This window comes from Cibotium barometz, chromosome 15, assembly GCF_041138505.1.
Source record: "Cibotium barometz isolate CiBa-2024 chromosome 15, ASM4113850v1, whole genome shotgun sequence".
NCBI lineage: Eukaryota > Viridiplantae > Streptophyta > Polypodiopsida > Cyatheales > Cibotiaceae > Cibotium > Cibotium barometz.
Window position 1 is genome coordinate 59,640,489 of NC_141060.1, and position 22,906 is coordinate 59,663,394.

At 43.5% G+C, this 22,906-nt stretch overlaps 1 protein-coding gene across 2 annotated transcripts in view; it reads left to right on the forward strand.

Annotated features, from left to right (window-relative positions):
* The first annotated feature begins 4,860 nt into the window (after positions 1-4,860).
* The window catches only part of NUP155 (nucleoporin 155), a 51,869-nt gene continuing 33,823 nt past the window's right edge, over positions 4,861-22,906 (forward strand). Inside the window, exon 1 of one of the 2 annotated variants that reach the window (XM_086809889.1) lies at positions 4,861-5,273. In XM_086809889.1, coding sequence (XP_086666015.1) covers positions 5,118-5,273 — 156 coding nt within the window. In that variant the 5' untranslated portion in view covers positions 4,861-5,117. The remainder of the gene's footprint in view (positions 5,274-22,906) is intronic. The other variant, XM_086809890.1, reaches the window with a different exon arrangement.

The window sequence follows — 22,906 nt, forward strand, 5'->3', positions numbered from 1 at the left end:
AGGATGTTATGTACATGAAGTCCTTAGTATACTAAGCAAGTACGTATGCAAAGTCCTTAGATTTTCCCTATTTGACATTAAGCTCATGGTGGTAAAGCCCCTTTATATGTTCAAACACTTTTATGTATCCGTTTGAGTGGCTAAAAGACCACAAAGCACCTTATGGTAAGTCATGTTGGTGAAACCATGTTAACCTATGAAGTGGTTAACATTCCCCCCTTTCCTAATGGTGACTACATCCTCGCATCATCTAAGTTGGTGGTGAAGCTAGTTTGTCAGCTCAGAGAGGTGTGGATGGGTTAGCAATCGCGGGTCATGGATTACCTTGTTGGATTGGAGGGGGATTGATGGGAAAAAGTTATCACTTCTACTATGTCGTCTTCTCTTCTTTGGCTTCTTTCTACCTTACCATTATTGGGTAAACTATTGGTTCTTAGGCTTTTTGCTGACTCTATTTGGGTTGCCAAAATTTTCCCCATCTTCTACCTTTCCACTTGCTTTCTTGCCTGGCCTTCCTTCTTTGTCTAGTGCTCATCATTTTTCTTGTGCCCAATTGCCTTTGCTTTGACGGGTGTTTGTATGTTGTTAGTGGGTGTGCCTTGCCAATTACTCTTGGGTTGCCGTTGGTTGATTTGACTTTGTCAGCTTCTTTAGGTTTGTCAAGTCTTTCGTGCCCGACATTGTCTTTTAATACTTGCTACATTGCTTTATTTGGCTTAAAACATGAAGCCTAGGAAATTGCCACAACTCTAAGGTAGCCTCAAAGAGACAGAAAGCAACCTTAGAGGGTCACATACATCAATGTAACAAGCCCATGCATTGAAGAAGCTCTACATCATTAATGGAACTTTATGAGTCACTTTATTATAAAGATATTAATGAGGATGTAAAAATGCTACAAGAAATGGATGATGAATTTGTTGTGTCAGAGTTACAATGTCAATGTTATAATGTGAATTGGACATCAAATAGTGCAACTCACAATGTTGGAAATGATACAATAAAAATGATGGTTGATATAGATAGAGCTTATTAAAAGTGCATCTATAAATGGTAAGAGAAGTTTCCACACATGTGAGATGAATACATTTTCTATTTTGCAGAAGAATCCATGTGAGATGAAAACATTTTCTGTCTTGTAGAAGAATCCATGCAGGATTTCCAAGAAAATGCCTAGGAAAGCACACAAAAGTTTTCCTATAAGATCTTTGGTTTGAAATAGGCATCGGTACATTGAAATGATAGGTGTATGAATGAAGCATAAATAATACTTTAGTGTTAAATATGGGAAGAATTTCCATTTAAGGTGGCATTGACGGGTAAATGTAACTCTTTTGATTTGATGGGAAATGGTAGACTAGCTTGGTGAAAGTTTCAAAAACATTGTTAGCTTTATTTTGTTTCATTTTTTCAAGTAATTTCAATCTTGAGGGGGCATGCTAAAATTCAAGATTTAATCATCAGCATGCTGGCTTTTTATTGTGGAATATTAGATGACAAACAAGTCGGATGGCTAATCAAACAAGTGAGATGGTTAGTTGGTCAGATAAGCAACGTAGTGAGCTTGTTAAAATAAGCAAGGTGGATGAACCATTGCAATGGTGGCCAGACCAGCAAGGTGGTCATGAGGATGAGCATGGTAGTAGATGAAAAAGTGCCTAAAGAACTCCTTAATATGTGGGAAACCTTTGCATGGAGTTTGGTGCATGGATTCCATGTGGATCTATAATTATGGGCAAATTGTCCCCAATTTTTAGAAGCTATAATCAACATATTAAAGATCAACTTGTTATGGCTAACAGATGTAAAATTACGATGAGTTTTATTCTACAAAGTTATGGCTTATAATGAAAATTTTCCACCCACAGAATCTCATTAAAAGCCGATTCAAGGTTAGTGAAATATTATGTTTACAAGGTACCCCCTATTGCGCAGTGTCCACTACACTATAATTTTATTATATATACCCATTGTAATCCAATTTGATATAAGAGTAGGGAGAAGTGATTAGACTGCACAATCTTAGTTAGAGTGTTTAGAAGGCCACTCATATACCCATTGTAATCCAATTTTATATAAGAGTAAGGAGAAGTGATTAGAGTGCACAATCTTAGTTAGAGTGTTTAGAAGGCCACTCATATACCCATTGTAATCCAATTTGATATAAGAGTAAGGAGAAGTGATTAGAGTGCACAATCTTAGTTAGAGTGTTTAGAAGGCCATTCATCTTTAGAGTGTTTAGAAGGCCATTCATCTTTAGGATTGAGAATCTCCCTACATTATTGTCTACATAGATCTACCTTCATTAATATTAAAAACATCTCTCTATCATCGCTCATGGTGTTTAAACTTGTGTTGATTTTTTATATTAGTTTTTTTTTAAAGTTCTTCATATTGGTGTTTACTCATGATTGTGTCTTACATAAACACCTATATTCCATATTTTCAAGCAAAGAAATAGAGATTGCTATATAGTAGTCACATGCTATAATAGTAATCATCACTACTATATAGTAGTCATTTTCAAACATTAGGCTTTATAATTGCCTGTTTTCTAGAAAGAAAGAGGAGGAGGAGGAGGAGAAGCTGATAAGCCCTTTTCTTCTTCCTGTTTCTCTTTTTCTTCTAATGACAAGAAGAGAAAGAAGGGAGAGAAGGAGAGAAAAAAGAGACAAGAGAAAAATAGATTGAAGGAAAAAGAGACAGGGATAATCAATGTAGGAGATAGTACCCTAGAGAAGAGAGAACCTTGAAGAAGAGGCAAAAATAATTCAATGGAATTAAGGCCATAAACATTAGGAGAGTGGACAAAAAGTAAGATAGATTTAGGGCATGGAGCTCCTAGTTATAATAGAAGAGAAATTATGGAAAAAGGCAAAGAGAAAAGGAGAAGATGACGGAGTACCAGGAAGACGCAAAAGGGAACGAGGAAATGTACGAAAAATTTATGAATTTGGCATACATTGAATTTTGCTCAATTAAGTTGACCAATAAATTTTAATGTTAAAATAATCGATCACCCAATCATCTACCAAAACATATCCATAATGCTCATCACCAATGCTTTTCATTTTGAGCTTTCTTTTTTTTTCATCTTGTATGGGGTTTCTTGATAGTTAAGAATTGGTGCATGTTTCAAAATTTTTTAGGGATGGTGTTGAGAAGTTCTTTATCAGTCATGGGTTGTATCATGGAAGGCTTTGTCAAATGGTGCCATGTCCATGAAAAAGATGCAAGAGGGCTTTCGCAAAGACCTGTGAGAGAGCTATTAGAAATGTGCAAGCTTATGAAAGATTTGAACATTTAGGGGGTGCCAACTATACAAGTCTTCTCGATCCCCTTCATAGAGTCATGGAGTTAGAGAACCAAAGATGTGGTGTATTTTTCTTGCATGAGATAAAGATACATAGGGAGAACGCAAAGGAGTGAGAGGACTATGGCCAAGAACTCAACATATCATTTAAAAAAAATGCAAAACAATGTGCAGTTGGAGAACCATATTGATGAGGACACATAAACCAAGCACACCTTGGGAGACCCTTGCCATGGGGAGTCCACATCACCACCTTGACATGTAGCTGCAAAAAGCACCCATGGACTTGTTTGTCTTAGGACATCTCGATCATCCCATAGACCTAAGATTCGTTGAACCACATCTAGGAGACCACGTAGAGCACACACAAGGATTATGGGTATGCTCCATGGATGCATCCATGATTTACCCCATGGCCCCTCGAAGGATGAGGTTGTGAGCTACCTTTGAAAAGTCGAGTGAGTGAATTTGTAGCCCTAGCACAAGAGGACTTGGGTATGGCATTGACTTGAGTTCGAGACTTATTGGGAGCGACAGATGGCGTCACCTTGTAATAAAAGTTGGACACTTCCCACAAAATGGAAAAAACACGAGGACTTGGGTAAGATAACATCCTTAAACAAACACTCACCATGTCATGTGTGCTCAAAAAACAGATTTTAGTTTCATTTTTTAATCCACAATCCTAGGGGACGCTTTCATCTCCTTTTGATATTGTACATAGATTGTATTAGTTTGTTTTTATAGGCTCCAAGACTCTCTCTCTCTCTCTCTCTCTCTCTCTCTCTCTCTCTCTCTCTCTCTCTCTCTCTCCATGGTTCGATCTTGAGGAGGTTCCGGCATTGTAACGTGAAGCCTTCGTGATTAGGGCACCAACATCTCCTTTTTGTATTAAATTGTTCATGTTTTTTTAAAATATCTATAGACCTTAGAGTTTTCAAAAGTGTGCTTTGAAGTTCAACCTTTAAAAATATAAGATCCGAGAAGATTTTGCATTTGTGGTGATGTGAAAGCTGGCATGTGTTTTTAACACCTAACCTTTTTTTTGAAAAGAGAGAGAGAAAAAAAGGCTGCCATCTCTTACTATCTCTGCTCACTTATTGTATGTCTCCCCCCCTTGATGCCTTCTCCTCTCTTCTCCTGTAGGGAAAGGAGCAACTAGGTAATGATGCAGGAGAGGGGCCTGGCTGATGTCTTTGTTTCTGAGGTCAAGATGCTAAGGGTAGTTGATGAGAGCAAGCAGTGTTGGCATCAGTGGAAGGTAGTGGAAGGAGGAGGACCATGGGAGGGGAGGACAATGAGGAGGGGGGAGGGGGCGATGGAGGAGGGGGAGGCGGAGGCTTAGTGTAATGAGGAGGGGGAGAGGGTAACGAGGAGGGGGAGAGGAGGTGGCGGCTATGTTGAGACACTAAGGTTTAAAACCTTCGTGTGTGTAAGGTTTCCTCAATAAATTAATAAAGCACACCAAAAATCAATTAAATAATTAATTGAAAAAGAGCGAACAGGGCACCAAAAATATAAAAATATAGGCCACCAAAAATTAAGGCCTTCGTGATTAGGGCAGCCTCGGAGGGGTAGGGCCCCACTTCCATTACACGAATCTTCCTATGCTCCTTGAACACGCAGAGCGGGAACATACTTTGTGTGTGCGCGCGCGTGTGAGAGAGAGATTGAAAAAAGGCACTACACATCACACTGTAGCGCATGAGCCCCATTGAGTGTGCCCGTGCAGGCACTCTTTTTCTGCTTCGATCACAGTAGCATCCTCGTGCTTACACAGAGAAAAGAGCCATCGTCTGCGAAAATGAGCTGGGAAGACGAAACCATCGGTCCCGATGTTGCAGCCGCAGGGCGCCTCATCACAGAGACCATCTCGCGGGACCTCGCCTCCCCTGACCTCTACGACGCCCTCGACGGTGCCCGTTACTCCAGCAACCCTTACTCTTCCCCTCCTAAAGAGGTACTTTCTGCTTCCCGTCTAGGGTTTTTCTGCATCTGCAGTTTCTACGCATAGATTTTTAGGGTTTGACACCCCCTATACACAGAGAACTGGTGCATTTTTTTCTATGCCTCTGGAATGTCTAGATCATCCCTGTAAAAGCATTCATTTGCCTACTCAACTCGAGTTAATTTTTTTCTGTTTTTGCATCTACCTGCCATATTTCTACCTAGTGTGTGCCCTTGTGTAGATGCATTTTTCTCACCAGGCTTCATGATATTGGAAAATCCTGTTTGTGTGAGCTCGTATACTTCTCAGCAATAAATCCTTCTCAGTGCACCTCTAGCAGAGGAGGAGTACCAAAATGGTCTATCCTCTTTATGACCTCGCTGGCTAGGACACTCAAATAAACCCTTGGAGCTTGCAATAAAGATCATATGTTCCTAAAGCAAGGCCAGTTACACAGCATAAGAGAGAGCCGTAAACTTTTTAACTCAATATGCCATATGCTGTGCATGGGCATACATCATAAAGTCGTGTAGCAAGATTGAAGGCTCCTATACATGTGGGAATGGCATGGTGCATGCTTGCTGCCCTTTCACTAATTGACATGGGTTGTGGTGGTCGATTGAGTGCTCCTCTTAGACTTTCAGATAATGTTGTAGAACTAGGTTTGGCTTCCTCCTCAACACTTGGTGTGAGAGGTCACTTGCACCTTGGTTATATGTACCAGCCATCTCATGCTGCCATGGCGTTAAAGGTATTGAAATATGTAATCTTGGTTTATGTTTGTGTGGAAACACACCTTATGGGTGAAGTGAGATATTATGTGGGATGTGATTTATGAGTCACACAAGAAGATGTGGGATAGAGATTGCCACATGGCATGACGATGTGTAAAGGAGATTGGGTCAATAGCTATCTATATTAGAAGTCTGATTTTCAACCATTTGAGAGAGTATGAAGATGTCAATGGAGTTGCAAGAAGAGAATCTTGCATTTGGAGATTTGAAGCTGCCCATGGAAGCTGAAAATGAAGATTTTCAGCAACGTAGAGATTTTGGAGAATGGTGTCATCAACAAAGAGAGACAAACGTCTCAAGAAGATCTGTTTCTTTTTGTGAAGTTTTGCTATTGTGAAGGGAGATGTGGTTTCATTCCTTGGTTCCTTGCAATTTGGCAAGGTTATGAAGGTGGAGACTTGTCCATGTAATGGACATGCAATTATTGTCTCAATTTGGAGTCCATGCGACGTGCATCAAGAGGATAGATGCACTTATGTTTTGATCATATGGGGAGCAAACATGTTGTAAACAAGAGGTTTTCAGCTTTACTGGACCATAGGTTTTTGAACAGAAACCAATACAGGTTGAAGCACCCTTGTTTGATTGAATGCAATGATGAAAAGCATGCAATTTGAGAACTCAATGTCGAGATTGTGGTAGCAAGGTTGCAAGCTACAATTATAGGTCATATAGAGGCAAAGCAATTGCAGCAAATGTAGCTACATATGGAGCTCATTGTTGGTATTGTGGCCATGCTGATGGCCAAGTTGAATTTTGAGAGAAGGTTGAGAGGCAGGTTATGGAAAGCCTGCGAGCAATTTGCAAGGGAAGCAAATCCTTGCCAAGTGCTGATGGAAGCAGAGGCTACGACTATAAGGACAATGAGAACAAAGGAGAGAAGAACCAGGTAGTAGGCATTATAGCATTGGAGGACAAGCTCGGTTGGTAGAAGCCATGACAATGGAAGTCGCTATAGAAACTTGCAAGAAGAGGGCGGCCATATGGAATAGACAAGGGTCGTAGAGAAGATGAGGAGCCTTGAGTAGCAGATGGAGTTGTTGGGTAAGCCAAAGATAGAGCTAACAAATCTGTCCATCAAAGCAACGGGAGCGTTGGTAACTTCATGTAGTCGTTGGCAAGCAATGCGACCTCACAAAAAGGCTAGAGCTACCAAAGAGGCATTCGTAGGAAATATTAGCACAGTAAAGAAAGAGAGACAAGCATCATTAGCAATAGCTGTCAATATGAGGTGTGAACGCTGAGGAAGGCGATAGATGACACAGTCGCTATGGCAAGAAGGCTGGAAAGAAGCTGTTGGAGCAGTTATTTCGTTGAGAAACTGCAGTAGCGTTCGTCCAACAACAGGCGCATGTTGTTGATCCTCTCGCTCATCATTGAGGCCACCCACAAGAAGGGTTTCGGTAGCACCAAGAATGGTTGCGACTCCCATCACTAAGGTCTTGTGGTTAGAATCTATGGCGACTAGGTTGTCAAAGCCAGCTCCTTCATCATATAGCAGTGTGGCACCAAGTTAATATTATAGAAAAGGCATGAGCAAAGTGGACAGTAGCTAGAGGAGGTGAAGTGTGGCATCATGAAAATGAACGGGTAAAGCATTAGATGCTCCAGATTGGAAGGTTGCCATGGGAGCTACAGAAAACGAGCTTCATAGAGCCGTGGTGAAGATGAGTCAGTGGTCCAATTAGTGTTGGAGTTGAATAGTTGAGCCAGGGGTAGTGTGAACCGTTTGGGCATGTAGCTGGAATCTGGATGGGTTGCAAAAATAGCATGACACCGCACAATGCATTCAATGAGCTAGCAGTTTTTATTTTTATTTAAAAAAAAATCACTTCTTGAGAAGGTTTTTTAAAACCTTAGAATTAAGGTTGTATCACACATACATACTCTCCTTTAGCCTTGAAAAAGTCAGGTAAATATCGTTAAAAAAATAAAATAAAATAAAATAAAATGTCGTGGATTATGATCAATTTATGGATGGGTATCGTGCCTGGCAACAGCCAAAATGGTTTGTAAATCATCTGTATCCATGGTATGAGGGCAACCGTACCTGAGCTCACCAAGAAGCTCAAAACAAGTAGATGTATGCATATGGATGTCTCGATGGATTTCGAGATGGATGTGCAAGCAATTGGCTTCACATGGGTGTCTTACCCAAGATCATGGATCTCAATGGATTGTTGATGTGGTGTGTTGGTGTGCACAAGATGGGGTACACGTGGGGTGGTTCTGCTTGGGCAATTTGGTGTCGAAAATGGACTTGGTGTCGAAAATGGACTTGGTGTCTAAGTTGGCTAGACATGTGCACATATTTTAACACATGTTGGTGTGGCATAGGAGTGACTAGCCGCATTTGAGATGACACTCCAATTTAGCATTGAGGGGGAGTGTTGATAGAGAGCATTTCAACATTATATCGCAATGCTAAATTTGTGTATGGGTGAGTGAGATACACCTTGCTTAAGAGGGGATATTGACATACGTAAGCTCGGTTTATGTTTGTGTGGGAACACACCTTATGGGATATTATGTGGCATGTGATTTGTGAGTCACACAAGAAGATGTGGGATAGAGATTGCCACATGGCATGATGATGTATAAAGGTAATTGGGTCAATGGCGTGATTGGGTCAATGGCTATCTATATTAGAAGCCATTCATTTGTATGGTTCATAATAACCTATGCAATCGAGTATTGTTGAGTGTGCTACTCTCTCTCTCTCTCTCTAGTTATGGCTTTATTGGTGTGGTATAACCCACCATAGTTTATGCTTAATCTACGTTGCACAACACCATGATCAATCCCATATTAGGTTTCTTAACAAAAGGTTCCAAACCCGGAAATTGGGCACATCGACAATGACTTTCTAGGTGAATCTCCCCACGAAATGGAGAGGACTCCGATGTCTGCGGCGTTGATAGCTGTCTGAGAAGAAAACCGCTAATATCTGTCATGGTTGGTGTCCTTTTTTGCCTTAGTCATCTCCGATCAGAGTAGACACCACTTCAATAAGAGCCCATTGGCTCTGTATAATTTAGGTGGTATGTAGGTGCTTTCTTGGTGTTTTAACTCGTGAATTTGATTCAGGATCATCGAGTTCTTGATTGGAGGTATGAAAGTATTGTAAAAAAGTGATTTTTATATCCTCTCCTTGAGAGATGTAAGATACTCTTGCATCGATGAAATGTGTTTATAAGTCGAGTTCAATTTTCAACAACTGAATATCTCATTAGATGGTTGAGTATTTTTAATGTTCACAAGACCAACGAAGTTTTACGTAGATCATTGGGTTGTCAATTTTATTATGTGTCATATGTTTGCTGAAACTCTTCCCAACCACCATTTGTGTGCTATGGATGCATGCTCCTCCTTATCCATGTACCTTTGAGGTGCAATGGATACCTTTGAGGTGCAATGTGAATGGCTAGGGGAAAAGTTAATGGATCTTGCTAGAGTCACTTGTAGGCAGCATGTTGGCCATTGGTGGCTGCTTGGTTTAGGGTGGGCTACTAGAGAGGTGAAAAAGGGGGTGGGAGAGGAAAGTAAATATGGAGACACATAAGATGTCCCCCAATCTCCAAGGCACCATAGGAGGGGGTGGTTGGGCAGCATGTTGGCCATTGGCGGCTTGGCGTAGGGTGGGCTTCTAGTGGGACATGAACACACTACAAAAGGACCATGGTGGGCTTTTGGCAGCCTCATGTGGGTAGTTACAGCTTGGAGCAGCTACACATGGAAAACAAGGGCAACACTAGAGAGGAGCTGGGCAGCATGAAAGGGGGAAATGGGGAGGGAGAGAGAAAGGGGGGGGGATTGGAAACATAAAAAAAATTGTGCTAGGTGGTGAAAAGCAATGCAAATGGGCTGAGGTCAACATTGGGTCCATTGAGTCTGAACTCTTTTGTAAGCGAGTGAGCAACTTATGCTTTGGTGTTGATGAGGACATAAATGTTAAAATATTGCATCTTTTCTGGTGTCGTGGAGCTGTCGGCCTGTTTTCCTACTGCCGACTGCTTCCTTCACTAGTATATAAGAGTTGCTCCCTTATTCATTCCATCATATTATTTCTGCTGTCATGACCCTATGTTTTTCTCTGGACAGTATGCAGGTGTGCACGGGGACATGGTGGACAGTGTGAATGGCATCAGTTTGGAGTTGAAAAAGGAAGCCCATGTGTGGACAACCACAAGTGTGAAGGGGGCCAAGTGATTAAAGTCTTCTCTCATAACCCATGCGGACAAAGGGTTTTGGAGGGGACAAAGGTTTAAAAGCCTTTAAAAATAAAAGAACCCTTTTTAGGGGATAATCGTGGCCTTTATGCTTATCTTAGAGGGAGTCGAGCTGCAGCATGGGTCGCATGTGCTTTTTGGGAGAAAACAGGGCTGGCGAGCTATGCTTCAAGGTGTGCTTCAGGGCTGCGCTTCAGGCTGACTGTGGTTGCGTGAAGGTTGGCTGCGTGGCAACCAAGTACAGGCTGCTACTGTGCGGGCAGCTGTAGGTGCTGTCCTGTACGGAAAGGTGCAGGCGCAGCATACAAGTGGGCTGAACCGCACGAAGGGTGATCAGAGAGCAGGCTGGATTGCACGTTGGTTGGGCAGGCAGTGCACAGGGGTTGCACAGCAGATGTTTTTCCACCTAGTAACTGGCCGGCTACAGTTGCATGTTTTCCTTCTCTCTCTAGGCGGCTGGCTGGGCTGCAGAGAAGTACAGCTTTGGACTACACGTGGCCAGGACTACAGAGGTGCACATGGTGGTAATCCTTCTTGCAACAGGGTTGTTTTGGGACTGTTTATGGGCTGTTTTTGGGCTGAACCGCATGAAGGGTGATCAGAGAGCAGGCTGGACTGCACGTTGGTTGGGCAGGCAGTGCACAGGGGCTGCATAGCAGATGTTTTTCCACCTAGTAACTGGCCGGCTACAGTTGCATGTTTTCCTTCTCTCTCTAGGCGGCTGGCTGGGCTGCAGAGAAGTACAGCTTTGGACTACACGTGGCCAAGACTACAGAGGTGCACATGGTGCTAATTCTTCTTGCAACACGGTTGTTTTGGGACTGTTTATGGGCTGTTTTTGCTTGGCTGCAAATTCAGCTATGTACTTGGGTTTCTGGTTGCAAGTACAGGTCACTTGAATGTGTTTCTTGGCATGGGAGTGAAGCAAGCTCGCATGGCTGCATGCTCATGGAGCAGATTGTTTTCTTCTTGCTAGAAAGGAACAAAGGGACCTACAGTTATGGGCATCTCTATGTTTCCAGATGTTTCATGAGGGAACAGGTAACTAGATGTATGCCGTTGTTGGCGCTGTTGTTGAATGGTGCCATGAATGGTTCTGTATGGAAACAGGACAAAAGTTTCAAAGGGAAAAAGGCCTAAGGGTTTCATGTGGAAACAGGTCGTAGGTTTCTCGAAGAAACATGTTTTTGGGTTTCTCCAGGAGATAGGTCACATGAAGGCAGAAGGTACAGGAATGGACACATGTATGGTGTTGGGGTAAAGGCGTTATGTCCACCCTTATAGTGTGTACAAGCCCATAAGTTATAGTACATAGTACACTTAGTACTTTTAATGTACTAAGTGCACTATGTGTACTAGTGCAAATATACATGTGTGATAGGGGAGTTACACACTCATACATTGAGTTGACTTATCCCCACATGTCTCTCTCTCTCTCTCTCTCTCTCTCTCTCTCTCTCTCTCTCTCTCTCTCCCTTCTTCTCTGTGTATGTCTCCCACATGAAATCCTAATTCTCCCATTCAACTGGTATCAGAGGCACGGTTGTGTCCGTGTGTGTGCGGGTGTGCGGAGTCGTCTTCATCGCGAAGAAGAAGCTCGGCTATGGAGCCTTGAGTTTGGCATGAGCAGAGGAAGAGCCACGGGCAGAACTGCAACGTTGGAAATCGACTGTAGAAGAGCACTGTGTGTGGTCGTTGAGACAGCAGGTCGTTGAAGCGCAAGGAGTCAACGTGCTGGGCGCAGTCTGTGTGTACGTTGGGTAGCGACTATATGATGGCGGCGCAAGTGTGCAGCCAACCGCTGTCGTCGTTCAACAGCCGGGAGTAGAGTCTGTGAGCGTGTCGGGAGTGGAAGCGTAGTCGGTGGTGGACGTGTCGGGAGACACGTACTTATTGGACGCAACTGGAGGAGTCGGGCGACGTGCGGGAGAGGCTTCGTTCCATCGTCGCCGACTCGATAGCACAACTCAGTCCCCCACGACGCTTCGAAAAACAGTCACCTGCCGTGTATTCGCCACGCTCACGTCGATTAGTTCGCTTGCCCCTCAGAGTCGGATTGCAGGGAGGTGTGCATGTCACAACTGGACCGAAGGGACATTTCACAGCTTCCTGCACGCCTGTTTCTGCCTGGAGAAGAAGCGTTGGGCAACACTGTGTGTCCCTGCGTTGAACCAGTGTGTGCCCTTGGCGCCGTATGTGGGACAACCAGTGTGTGCCAGAGCTCCTCAGCTATCGCTTTTCTGCACTAATACAGCAGCTGCATCATCACCACGAAGCAGCAAATTTGAAGCCCCCCCTTTTTTTTGCAACAGAAATTAGCTGATTTCAGAGGTACATGCTTCAATTTTTTTTTTTAAGGATTTGCAATTGAGCAGGTACAATCATCAATTGAGCAGGTACAGGTGCCAAATTGCTCAAATTTTGAGCAAAATTGGCAAAATTGGGTGACATTGGTCACATTCAGGGCCAATTTGCAAGAAATTGGATCTCAAAATTTGGGGCTTTTGATGTAATTGTGCCATTGGGCATTCATACATGCTGTATGATGTGAGAAATCTCACATTCGGGCCAAAATTGCAAGAAATTGGAGTGCAGATCAAACGGCTTTTGTGCCGATTGGGTTGATTTGCATGCAGGCACTGGCATTTGATGCTTTGGGCAATGTATTGATGCCTGTCAAGCACTCAATGTGCCTGTAAATCAAGGGGCTTTTATGTACTGGATGTATATGTGGCCAGGGGGAAGCACTGTGAAGACTCTGGATGTCTTCATGTGCGTTAATGTACCATGTATGATCAGAAATTGATCTTGAATCAAGGGGCTTTTCAAGATTTTATGCTTGTTGAGCTTGGCAAAGCAGCAGGCAAGACTTTTATGCCTTGAATCCCCAGAAATCCACTTGCAGTCAAGGGGCCTTTGCCCAATTTCTGTTCGGGACTGTTGTATGCAGTGGTGGGGACTGTAAAAGTCTGATTTTCACTCATTTGGACAGCTAGGAGAGCATTTATTGCTGTTGTACTTGCTGGTACAGATTTGGTACAACTTTGTACAAGTTTTGGCATGGCTGCACATTGATTTGAGTGAGGAAAAGGCTCAATTTCAGTTGTTGTACTTGCCGGTACAGATTTGGTACATCATTGGTGAGCACTTGGTATTGTTGTATAGTACTTTGGAAGGGCAACAGAGCACATTTAAGGTGCTGTCCTAAATCTGCAGCAACCAGATTTTGGTGATTTAATCACATACAGTGGGAGTAGAGTTGCATTTGTGCTTCCGCAGTGGGAGATAAACTTTGGGAGAACAACTGTGAGCACTTTGTGTGCTTTGGTGCAGTGTTTTGCACATCTTGCAGGGAGTCAGGCATTGACTGTGACAGGTTGCATATTGCTATGGCAACCACAGGTGAGAGCTCTTCATTGCTTCACATCAAGAAGCTTGAAGGCTCACATAATTATGACATTTGGCAAACCCAGTGCTATAATGTGTTGCTCCAGAAGAAGTAGCATAAGCCCATCAAAGAAAGGGGTGTAATGCCCGCTTCTCTTACTGCTGAAGAATGGGAAGATATGGATGAGCTGGCAAGATCTACTATCATGTTGTCTGTGTCAGACTCTTTACTTTTCAGCATTCGTGAAGAGAAGACAGTTTGGGGAATGTGGCAAAGATTGCAGCACTTGTATGCCCAGCAAAGTGCCTCAAGCAAAGTGTATTGGTTGAAGAAACTCATAGGTCTTCAAATGAAGGAAGGGGCGTCTATGGCAGCCCATCTAAATGAGTTTAATGGTGTTGTCAGCCAGGTAATCAATCAAAAGTTGGCAATGGACGATGAGTTCAAAGCCACCTTTCTCTTATGCACTTTGTTAGAGAGTTGGGACACATTCAAGACAGCCACTAGCAATTCAAATGCTATGCTGTCATATGCAGATGTGGAGGGTGCTCTTCTTCAAGAAGAGATGAACAGGAAGAACAATTCTGTTGGAAAGTCCAATGCAATGAATGCACGTGGGAGATCCCAGCAAAGATTTAAAAGCCAAGAACGGGGAAGGAGCAAGTCCCGCTCCAAAAAGGACTTGGAATGCCATTATTGTGGCAAGAAGGGACACTTCAAAAAGCAATGCTACAAATGGAAGAATGATCAAAAGGAAAAGGACAAAGGCAAAGACAAAGACAAAGATGAAGCCAAAGAAGCAAAGCCAAAGGACAAAACTGGAGTCAAGATTGAAGTCAATGTGTCACATGCAGGTGACAGTGAGGATGAAGTCCTATTCACGTCTTCACTTGATGTCCATTCACTTCTTGCAGGAGATGGTCATGGTATGCACTCATGGATCATTGATTCAGGTGCCTCCTTTCATGTCACAGGTTGCAGACTTGTTTGTCAGGTATACTGCTGGCAATGAAGGAGTAGTTTATTTGGGTGACAACCATGCATGCAAGATTCTTGGCAGAGGTGATGTGAGGCTTGTGTTTTCAGATGGCTCACAGCTTATGCTCCATGATGTCAGGCATGTGCCTGAGATCAAGAAGAACCTGCTTTCTACTGGACAGCTTGATGATGCTGATTATGTTACCACATTTGGTCGCGGAAAGTGGAAGATTAGTAAGGGCTCACTGGTTGTTGCCAGAGGCTCTAAGGTGGACACTCTTTACTTCATGCATGCAGGTGTTTGTCACCATGCTAATGTAAATGCAATTGAGTTGCCAGAAATTTCTATGTGGCATAGCCGGTTGGGACACATGAGTGTCAAAGGAATGGAGCAATTGTCTCGTTTTGGTTACTTGCCTTCTCTAAAGTTCTCAAGTTTTCAGTTTTGTGAGCATTGTATATATGGCAGGCAACTCCAGTGCCCCCACAAGAAAGCTCTTGGACAGAAAGATGCTCAGTTAGAGCTTGTGCATACAGATGTATGTGAGATGCCTCAGCTTTCTTTGGGAGGGGCAAAATATTGTGTGTCCTTTATTGATGATGCCACACGCAAGGTGTGGGTTTATCCTCTTCGTTTGAAGAGTGATACATTCTCAGTGTTTGAGAAGTTTGTTGCTCTTGTTGAGAACCAAACTGGCAAAACACTAAAGGCTTTGCGTTCCGACAATGGTGGAGAGTATATGTCCAAACAGTTTTAGGACTTTTGTGATGCTAAAGGCATCAAGAGGGAGCTCTCTACTCCTTATGACCCTCCACAAAACGGGACAGCAGAGAGGATGAACAGAACCATTCAAGAGAAGGTCCGTTCTATGTTGTCACATGCTGCGTTACCTCATGGTTTTCGGGTTGAAGCTGTTATGATAGCCGTTCATCTTATAAACAGGTCACCTAACACGAGGCTTGGTGGGAAAGTGCCAGAGGAAGTATGGACAGGGAAGCCTCCAAGCACTTGAGAGTGTTTGGTTGCGTTGCGTACGTGCACATACGATGGAAATATGCACCAAACTTGACCCCAAGTCTCACAAATGCATATTCCTAGGATATGGTGACAGAGGTGAAATGGGGTACAGACTTTGGGATCCAGTGAATAGAAAGATTATACGCAGCAATGATGTCATTTTTGATGAAACATGCATGTATAAGGAGTCTGCAAGGCAACAGGAGCCTGGCAGAGTCATCTTTGATGATGATGGACATCATGGACAACATCCAAGGGCTGTAAATCAGCCATTACAGCAGCAAAACCAGCCCTTAAATGGTGCTGAAAATGGTCCAAATGGACAGCCAGAGATGGCAGAAGATATCCAGAAGATATCCCTATGGATATCCCACAGTTAGAGGAGATACCGGGCATGATCTTTTAGCCTTATGGCATGGAACAGGAGCCACCAATGGGTGATATGCAGGCTGGACAGCAACCTGCAAATGATGGTCATTGGGTACGGAGGTCCACAAGACCCTCCAGAGTCCCTGACAGGTTTGTTCCAGGGGTTGACTACTTGATGCTCACTGACTGTGGGGAGCCCTCATGTTATAAGGAGGCTTTACAGAGGGCAGACAAGGCTCTTTGGGAGCGTGCCATGAAGTCAGAGATGGATTCTCTGCTCAAAAATGGAACATGGAAGTTGGTGTATTTGCCTACAGGCAAGAAGGTTTTTCCATGCAAATGGGTTTACAGGCTCAAAGTTGCACCTGATGCAAAGCCAAGATACAAAGCCAAGTTAGTGGCTAAGGGCTTCAAGCAAGAATATGGTGTGGACTTTGATGAGATCTTCTCTCCAGTGGTCAAAATGAGCACACTTAGAGCTGTATTAGCTTTGGTTGCTCATGATGATCTGGACTTGATTCAGATGGATGTGAAGACTGCTTTTCTTCACGGTGATCTCCATGAGGAGATATATATGCAATAGCCAGAGGGTTATGCAGTGAACGGAAAGGAGAAGCTTGTATGCAAGCTGAAAAAGAGTCTTTATGGGCTCAAACAGGCACCAAGGGAATGGTATCATAAATTTGATACATTCATGAAATCCCAAGATTTCAGGAGAAGTGACATAGATCACTGCTTATACACCAAGAAAGCTTTGGATGGTAGTCTATTGATCCTCATCTTGTATGTTGATGATATGTTGATTGCCGGGAAATCTCGTAAAGAGATGGATGCCTTGAAGAAGAGGCTGCATCAAACCTTTGATATGAAGGATTTGGGTGATGCAAATCACATTTTGGGTATGCGGATACTTCGGGACAGAAATCAGCATGTGTTGTATTTGTCTCAGAAGAAATACATTGGCAAAGTTTTGCAGAGGTTCAATATGGACGGGGGGAAGAAGACTAGTACTCCTTTGCCTCCATATGTGAAACTCAGTGCTATGGACAGTCCACAGTCGGATAGTGACAGGGCTGATATGGCCAAGATTCCGTATGCTTCAACTTGTGGCAGTCTCATGTATGCCATGGTTGCTACTAGGCCGGACATTGCATTTGCAGTGGGAGTGGTTTCTAGATACATGGCCAAACCTGGCAAGAAGCATTGGGAAGCAGTGAAAGGTGTCATGAGATACCTGAAGGGCACACAGGATATGTGCATTTGTTTTGGCAAATAGGATGCATTAGTGCATGGTTACACGGATTTGGATTATGCCGGTCATCTAGATAACCGGAAGTCTACTACCGGTTATGTGTTTACATTCACAGGAGGTGCTGTGTCATGGATATCCAGGATGCAAAAGTGCACTGCCTTATCTACTACAGAGGCCGAGTATATTGCAGCCACAGAGGCTTGCAAGGAAGCATTATGGCTATCTCGGTTAGTGGTTGATTTGGGTTATACAGGGGATATTCCATTGTTGCATTGTGATAGTCAGAGTGCCATCCAAGCTTCCCTAGACTCTCCGGGCTGTAGATTCTAGATCCTTCAAAACAGTGGCTGCGTTTCTCTCTCTTAGCTGTGTTTTTTCTCTACAAGCTCTCCAACTGCTGGCGGCCAGTCCCCAGGCTGCGTTTTCTTCTACAGAGGCAAGTGGAGGAGATCTACCTGCAGATTCAGCAACAAGTGCATCAGACAAGTGGCACATCAACTCTTCTCCCTCCAAGATCCCCTCCCTCTTCGGGTAGGAGGTTCCTGGTGGTGTGTTTTTTTTGGGTTACCTTTGTTGCTGTCCAGCTTGCATCTTCAGAGGGGGCTATTAGTCCCTAGTTGGATCCTGTGGAAAGGTGCTTGAGAGAGCACGTGGATTGCTTAGCTACAGCGGTTGCTTGAGACATAGCTTCTTTGAGGCAGACATGGGTCCCCCCCTGCACGAACAAGGAGGACAAGCTCAGTGGTACAAACTATGATCACTGGAAGCTACAGATGAAGGTCTGGTTCACACACAAGGGTCTTTGGGAGATTGTTCAGGGCCATGAATGAAAGCCCGAACGCCCTACCAGCTCTAGGAAGTGGACTCAGGACCAGGAGGATACCTTTCTCACCGAACTTTCAGCTTGGGAGAATCAAGACTCAAAAGCTCACTCTGCACTTGTACGAGCCATCTCACAAGAGGTCTCCCCCGCCGTGCAAACATTGGATTGTGCTGCTTCTGTTTGGAGAAAGCTGACAGACCTATATGCATGGGACTCTACATTGCGGTTCGTCAACCTATTGGGTCAGCTCTTTTCTTTGGAGTTTACAGCAAGGACTTCCATGCAGACATTTGTGATGAAGGTTAAGGTAATTCATGACCAATTACTGGCAATGGGTATTGCCTTGACCTCTTCTCAGTTAGCTGCTCTCCTCCTCATCAGGCTTCTTGCAGATTATGACATGGTTTCCCGAGCTTTGCGGGTTCAGATCACAACACGTTCCCTCGAGTTTGATGATCTGTGTACTCTCCTCTTGGAAGAAGAATCCATCCTAGTTTCTCAAGGGAAATTGAAAGTTTCATCGTCTATTGGACCTGATCAGGCACTCTCGACAGTGCAAAAGAAAGTTCGGAGTCGGTGTTACAAGTGTGGGAAGAAAGGCCACTTGTCAAAGGATTGTCAGTCAAAGGACAAAGGCAAAGCCAAGGACAAGGGAAAGTCTTCCAAGAAGGCAAAGACAAGTCACATGACACTGACACAGACTCGTCTAGTGACAACCCTAGCTCTCCCAAGGCTTTACAGTCTGGAGAGAACATGACTGGTGTCTTGCTATGATCCTAAGGGCATCCCTCGCGTGCTGTCTTCCAAAAACAGCTTGTGGATGGGTGAGGGAGCTTTCAAAAGCTCTCTTATATTAAATCTGGAGCATGGGACCCGTGTGTCGGAGGTCCAGGTATAAAGACAGGCAAGTTCACTTGATGGTCCGGATGAGTTCGAGGATCAACCAAGTTTTCTTCATGGTTCGGATGAGTTCCAGAACTATTGGTTAGCAGAGACTATGGACAGGATGTGTTTCATGTTCATTTGTTCGAGGCTATTGGATGTGATGTGTTCACAGTTCTACTTTGAGTTTGGAGCCAAGCAGATTCTCTTTTGCTCTTTACAGTGGCATTATGTTTTCCAAAGACAACAAGCTGACATGTGCATTTTCCGAGGTGTACTCAATACTGGCCATGTTGAGGTGTCCATGGTTGCACCTTCGTCATCAGTTTTCTTCTGACTTTTTTGCACACTTCAAGATGCAGAGGGGGTGTTAAAATATTGCATCTTTTCTGGTGTCGTGGAGCTGTCGGCCTGTTTTCCTACAACCGATTGCTTCCTTCACTAGTATATAAGAGTTGCTCCCTTATTCATTCCATCATATTATTTATGCCCTATTTGCTGGCTCTTGTACTCTGTAACCTCAAGCTAATAAAGCTCAGTTCTTGCTTGCAATCTTTCTCTCTCTCTCTCTCTCTCTCTCTCTCTCTCTCTCTCATGTTCATTGCTTCCGCTTGTGCACATTCTTTCAATAAATAGTGCTTGGCTTACTAAGAGTCTCCTAGTATCTCTCTATTCTTGATTTAAATTATAAGTTGCTAAGTTTCTTGTTAGTAGTATCACTTGAACTTGGAATTTCCAAATTTTTCTCATGTTCTTGTATTCTTTGGCAAAACTTTTCTTTGTGATTGTTTGTTCTTAAGTAAGTTGGAGCAGGATAGCATAAGCGGATTGTCGGATTGATGAGGTAGTGGGGATGTGCGTAGGAAGTATAATATCAAGAAGCCCTAGCCTGTCTAACCCCAGGCTAGTATGAATTAGAGGCAATGGTCGATTAGTGCTCCTAGATTATAAGAGGGACTTTATAAGTGGATTCGGTTAGGGGGAGTGCATTGTCACAAATGGGCACGTGGTTATGCAGAATTTAACACTTAAATCACAAAATTACCATCCTCTGATCATTGCCATGCCCATACATCTCTGTCTTAAAAAGTACATGGCAATTGATTATACGAGTTGGAAATACTGAAAAGAAATTACATAGCACTAGGGATTAGAAGATGGGCTGGTCCCCCCACCCCCACCCCCTTGAAGGTTTTGTATTGCCTTAAGGGAGGAAGAGTTTCACAAGCACATGAAATGGTTGCCCTAGCCCAGCCATACACCACTGTCTCTGCCAAAATAATTGTGCATGAAAATGATTCACAAAATGCTATACTTGCCTACAAGTAGCCCAGCTACAAGCTAGCAATATGATGCCCAACACCCCTCTCCAAGAATGCCGAGCAATCTCGAAGAGAATGGAAACCTAACTACAATAAAATCAACCATCTAGTGGCTAAAAATCAACCATCTAGTGGCTAAAAATCAGCCTTAGGAAATGCCTAGCACTTCCCAAGGGTTCTCCCGCATAGAGTTAGCAGCAACCGGAACTAAAATGATTCTTCCACAGCTTCAATCTTTGCGAAAAGTCGTCTTTGCGAAAAGTCGTCTTCTTCTTGATTGGAGAACTTCTATTCTTCCACAACTTCAATCTTTGCGAAAAGTCGTCTTTGCAAGCTTGAATGGAGAACTTCTATTCTGAAAATCAGAATTCAGCCAGCTTCTAAGTGTTTTTGGAGAGAGAAAACTCTAGAATATGGTTGGGAAAATACTATCCAATATGTGCATTGGGTAGAGAAATGCACAAAGGCTAATTAGTGTGCTGAATTGGGGCTGAAAATCAGTATTTATAGAGCTGAAATCAGTCTAGAAGGAGGCGCCTAGAACAAAAAAGGGATGGAGGGAGTTGCCCATGAAAAATTGTGGTAGAGAATGATTTGTGCATGACTTTTGGATTAACATGAGTGGCTACATGGAAAAGAGCAACTCAAGTAGATAAAAGTTGTAGAAAGGCTTACTTTGCATACTTTTCTTTTGAGTTAACTAACTTGCATGACTTCCTTTGGAGAAAAGTGAGCTTGCATGTTTACTTTTGAGAAAAGTGAGCTTGCATGCCATATTTATAGGTGCATGAGAGGATAAAGCATTGCATGTTGCATGCATGTAGCCATAAAAGTTTGCATGTCGCATGCATGGGGGTTTCCCATCATGGAGAAGAAAATCATCAACCATAAATAATTGAACTGCCATGCATGCATGGAGATAGTTAACCCGCATAAGAGTGGGCTGCCTTCAAATATGTGCTATTCTTGTACAAATCCATTATTACAAGTTAATTGAAAATAGATTATGTAGTATACTAGCCCATGGGTGCAATCCAGGCGTCCCCAAATCCATGAGCTTCACATGCAATGAAATCCAGGCATTGTCCAGGCAAACAAAATAGTAGACACAAATAGCCATGCACACAAATGTATGCATCTAAACACATATTTTGGAAGAAACCCCATCTATTTACATCTACTTGAAATTTACAAAGGCTATGCCATTTGGCTCTCCAAAATCCATCAAATGTCCATAGCCTTATGTATTGCATTTGGTTTCCCAAGATCCATCAAATGCCTAACATGTTTCTTTGCAGCCAGGGTCTCGTAGATACAGTTGGCACACATACATGGGAAGCTTAACCATAAACATACCATGGCTACATGTAGTGTCCAACACCCATGTCCATGGATAAGACAGAATTAAGAATATAAATCCCGAGAAATTAGGGAGAAGGTACATGCATACTAGTTCTAAACTCGTGGCCTAGCAGGGACTATTCTGTTACCTTCTGACAGCCCGAGGGTGAGGGCTAGGGACATGAACCAACCTAGGTTAGGGTTAGGGCTTAGATGGGGTGTGGGGACCTGGAGGGTTAAGGGCGCTAGTAAGATGAGTCTAGATTGGCCAAGAGCTTATAATTAATACCCTGGGGCTAATAATGTCTAAAAGCTTATAAATAAAGCAAGAAAACTTATAAATAAAGTAAGGGCCAATAACATCTAGCTTATTGCTATATAAGTGATGGGGCACTTATGAGTTGTGTCCATGTGATAGACATGAGGGCTACTAGGGGTGTGCAAGACCTCATGGTCGTGGAGGTGCAAGGTGGGTGGTTCAGCCTAGTGGTATGGGACGCCAGCAGGTGGGGGCCATTGTTAACAAGTAGGCTTGCGGCAATGAGATCTCAGGTTTGTGGCAGTGAGTGCAGAGGACTCTACTGCTGGATGGTGAGTTGCTAGCCACAATCTATGGTGATCATGTGATGCGTATGATGTCGGGTCTATGAAACCTCATTAGGGTCTCGATTCTAGGTAAGATGATCCTTGGGCGTGGTTTGTAGAGACCTCACATTGCTGTCTATGAAACCTGACTATGGTTTCGGTTCTAGGTGAGGTGATCCTTGGGCGTGGTCTATGGAGACCTTACAATAACGCCTGAGGGGGTGTGTTGGTATGGGACGTGAGGGCTTATTGCTATTGGAGGTGGCAATTCTTGTAGCTACTCTCGGGTTATTGCATGACTAGAAGTTGTGGTGGATTATCCCATATGCAAGAGCATGGGAAGTCGAAGAGCCATATATAGGGTGTGGTGGCACCTTGTCATAGATATCTCCTCTGGCCGGGTTTTTGGGAGGGAGCAACAGCTAGGAGATGGGTGCTCAGCCATTGATGTTGCTCAGTGTCCTAGGGTGGTGTGCGTGTTGCTGTTGCGTGACTTTGACATGGTATCAGAGCTCGGCCTGTGTGGTCTTGGGCGGTCCTAACCTCTGTTTGATTGAGGTGCTCGAATTGAAGCAGGGTGTTGGAGGTGGAAATTCTCGTAGCTACTCTCGGGTTATTGCATGACTAGAAGTTGTGGTGGATTATCCCATATGCAAGAGGATGG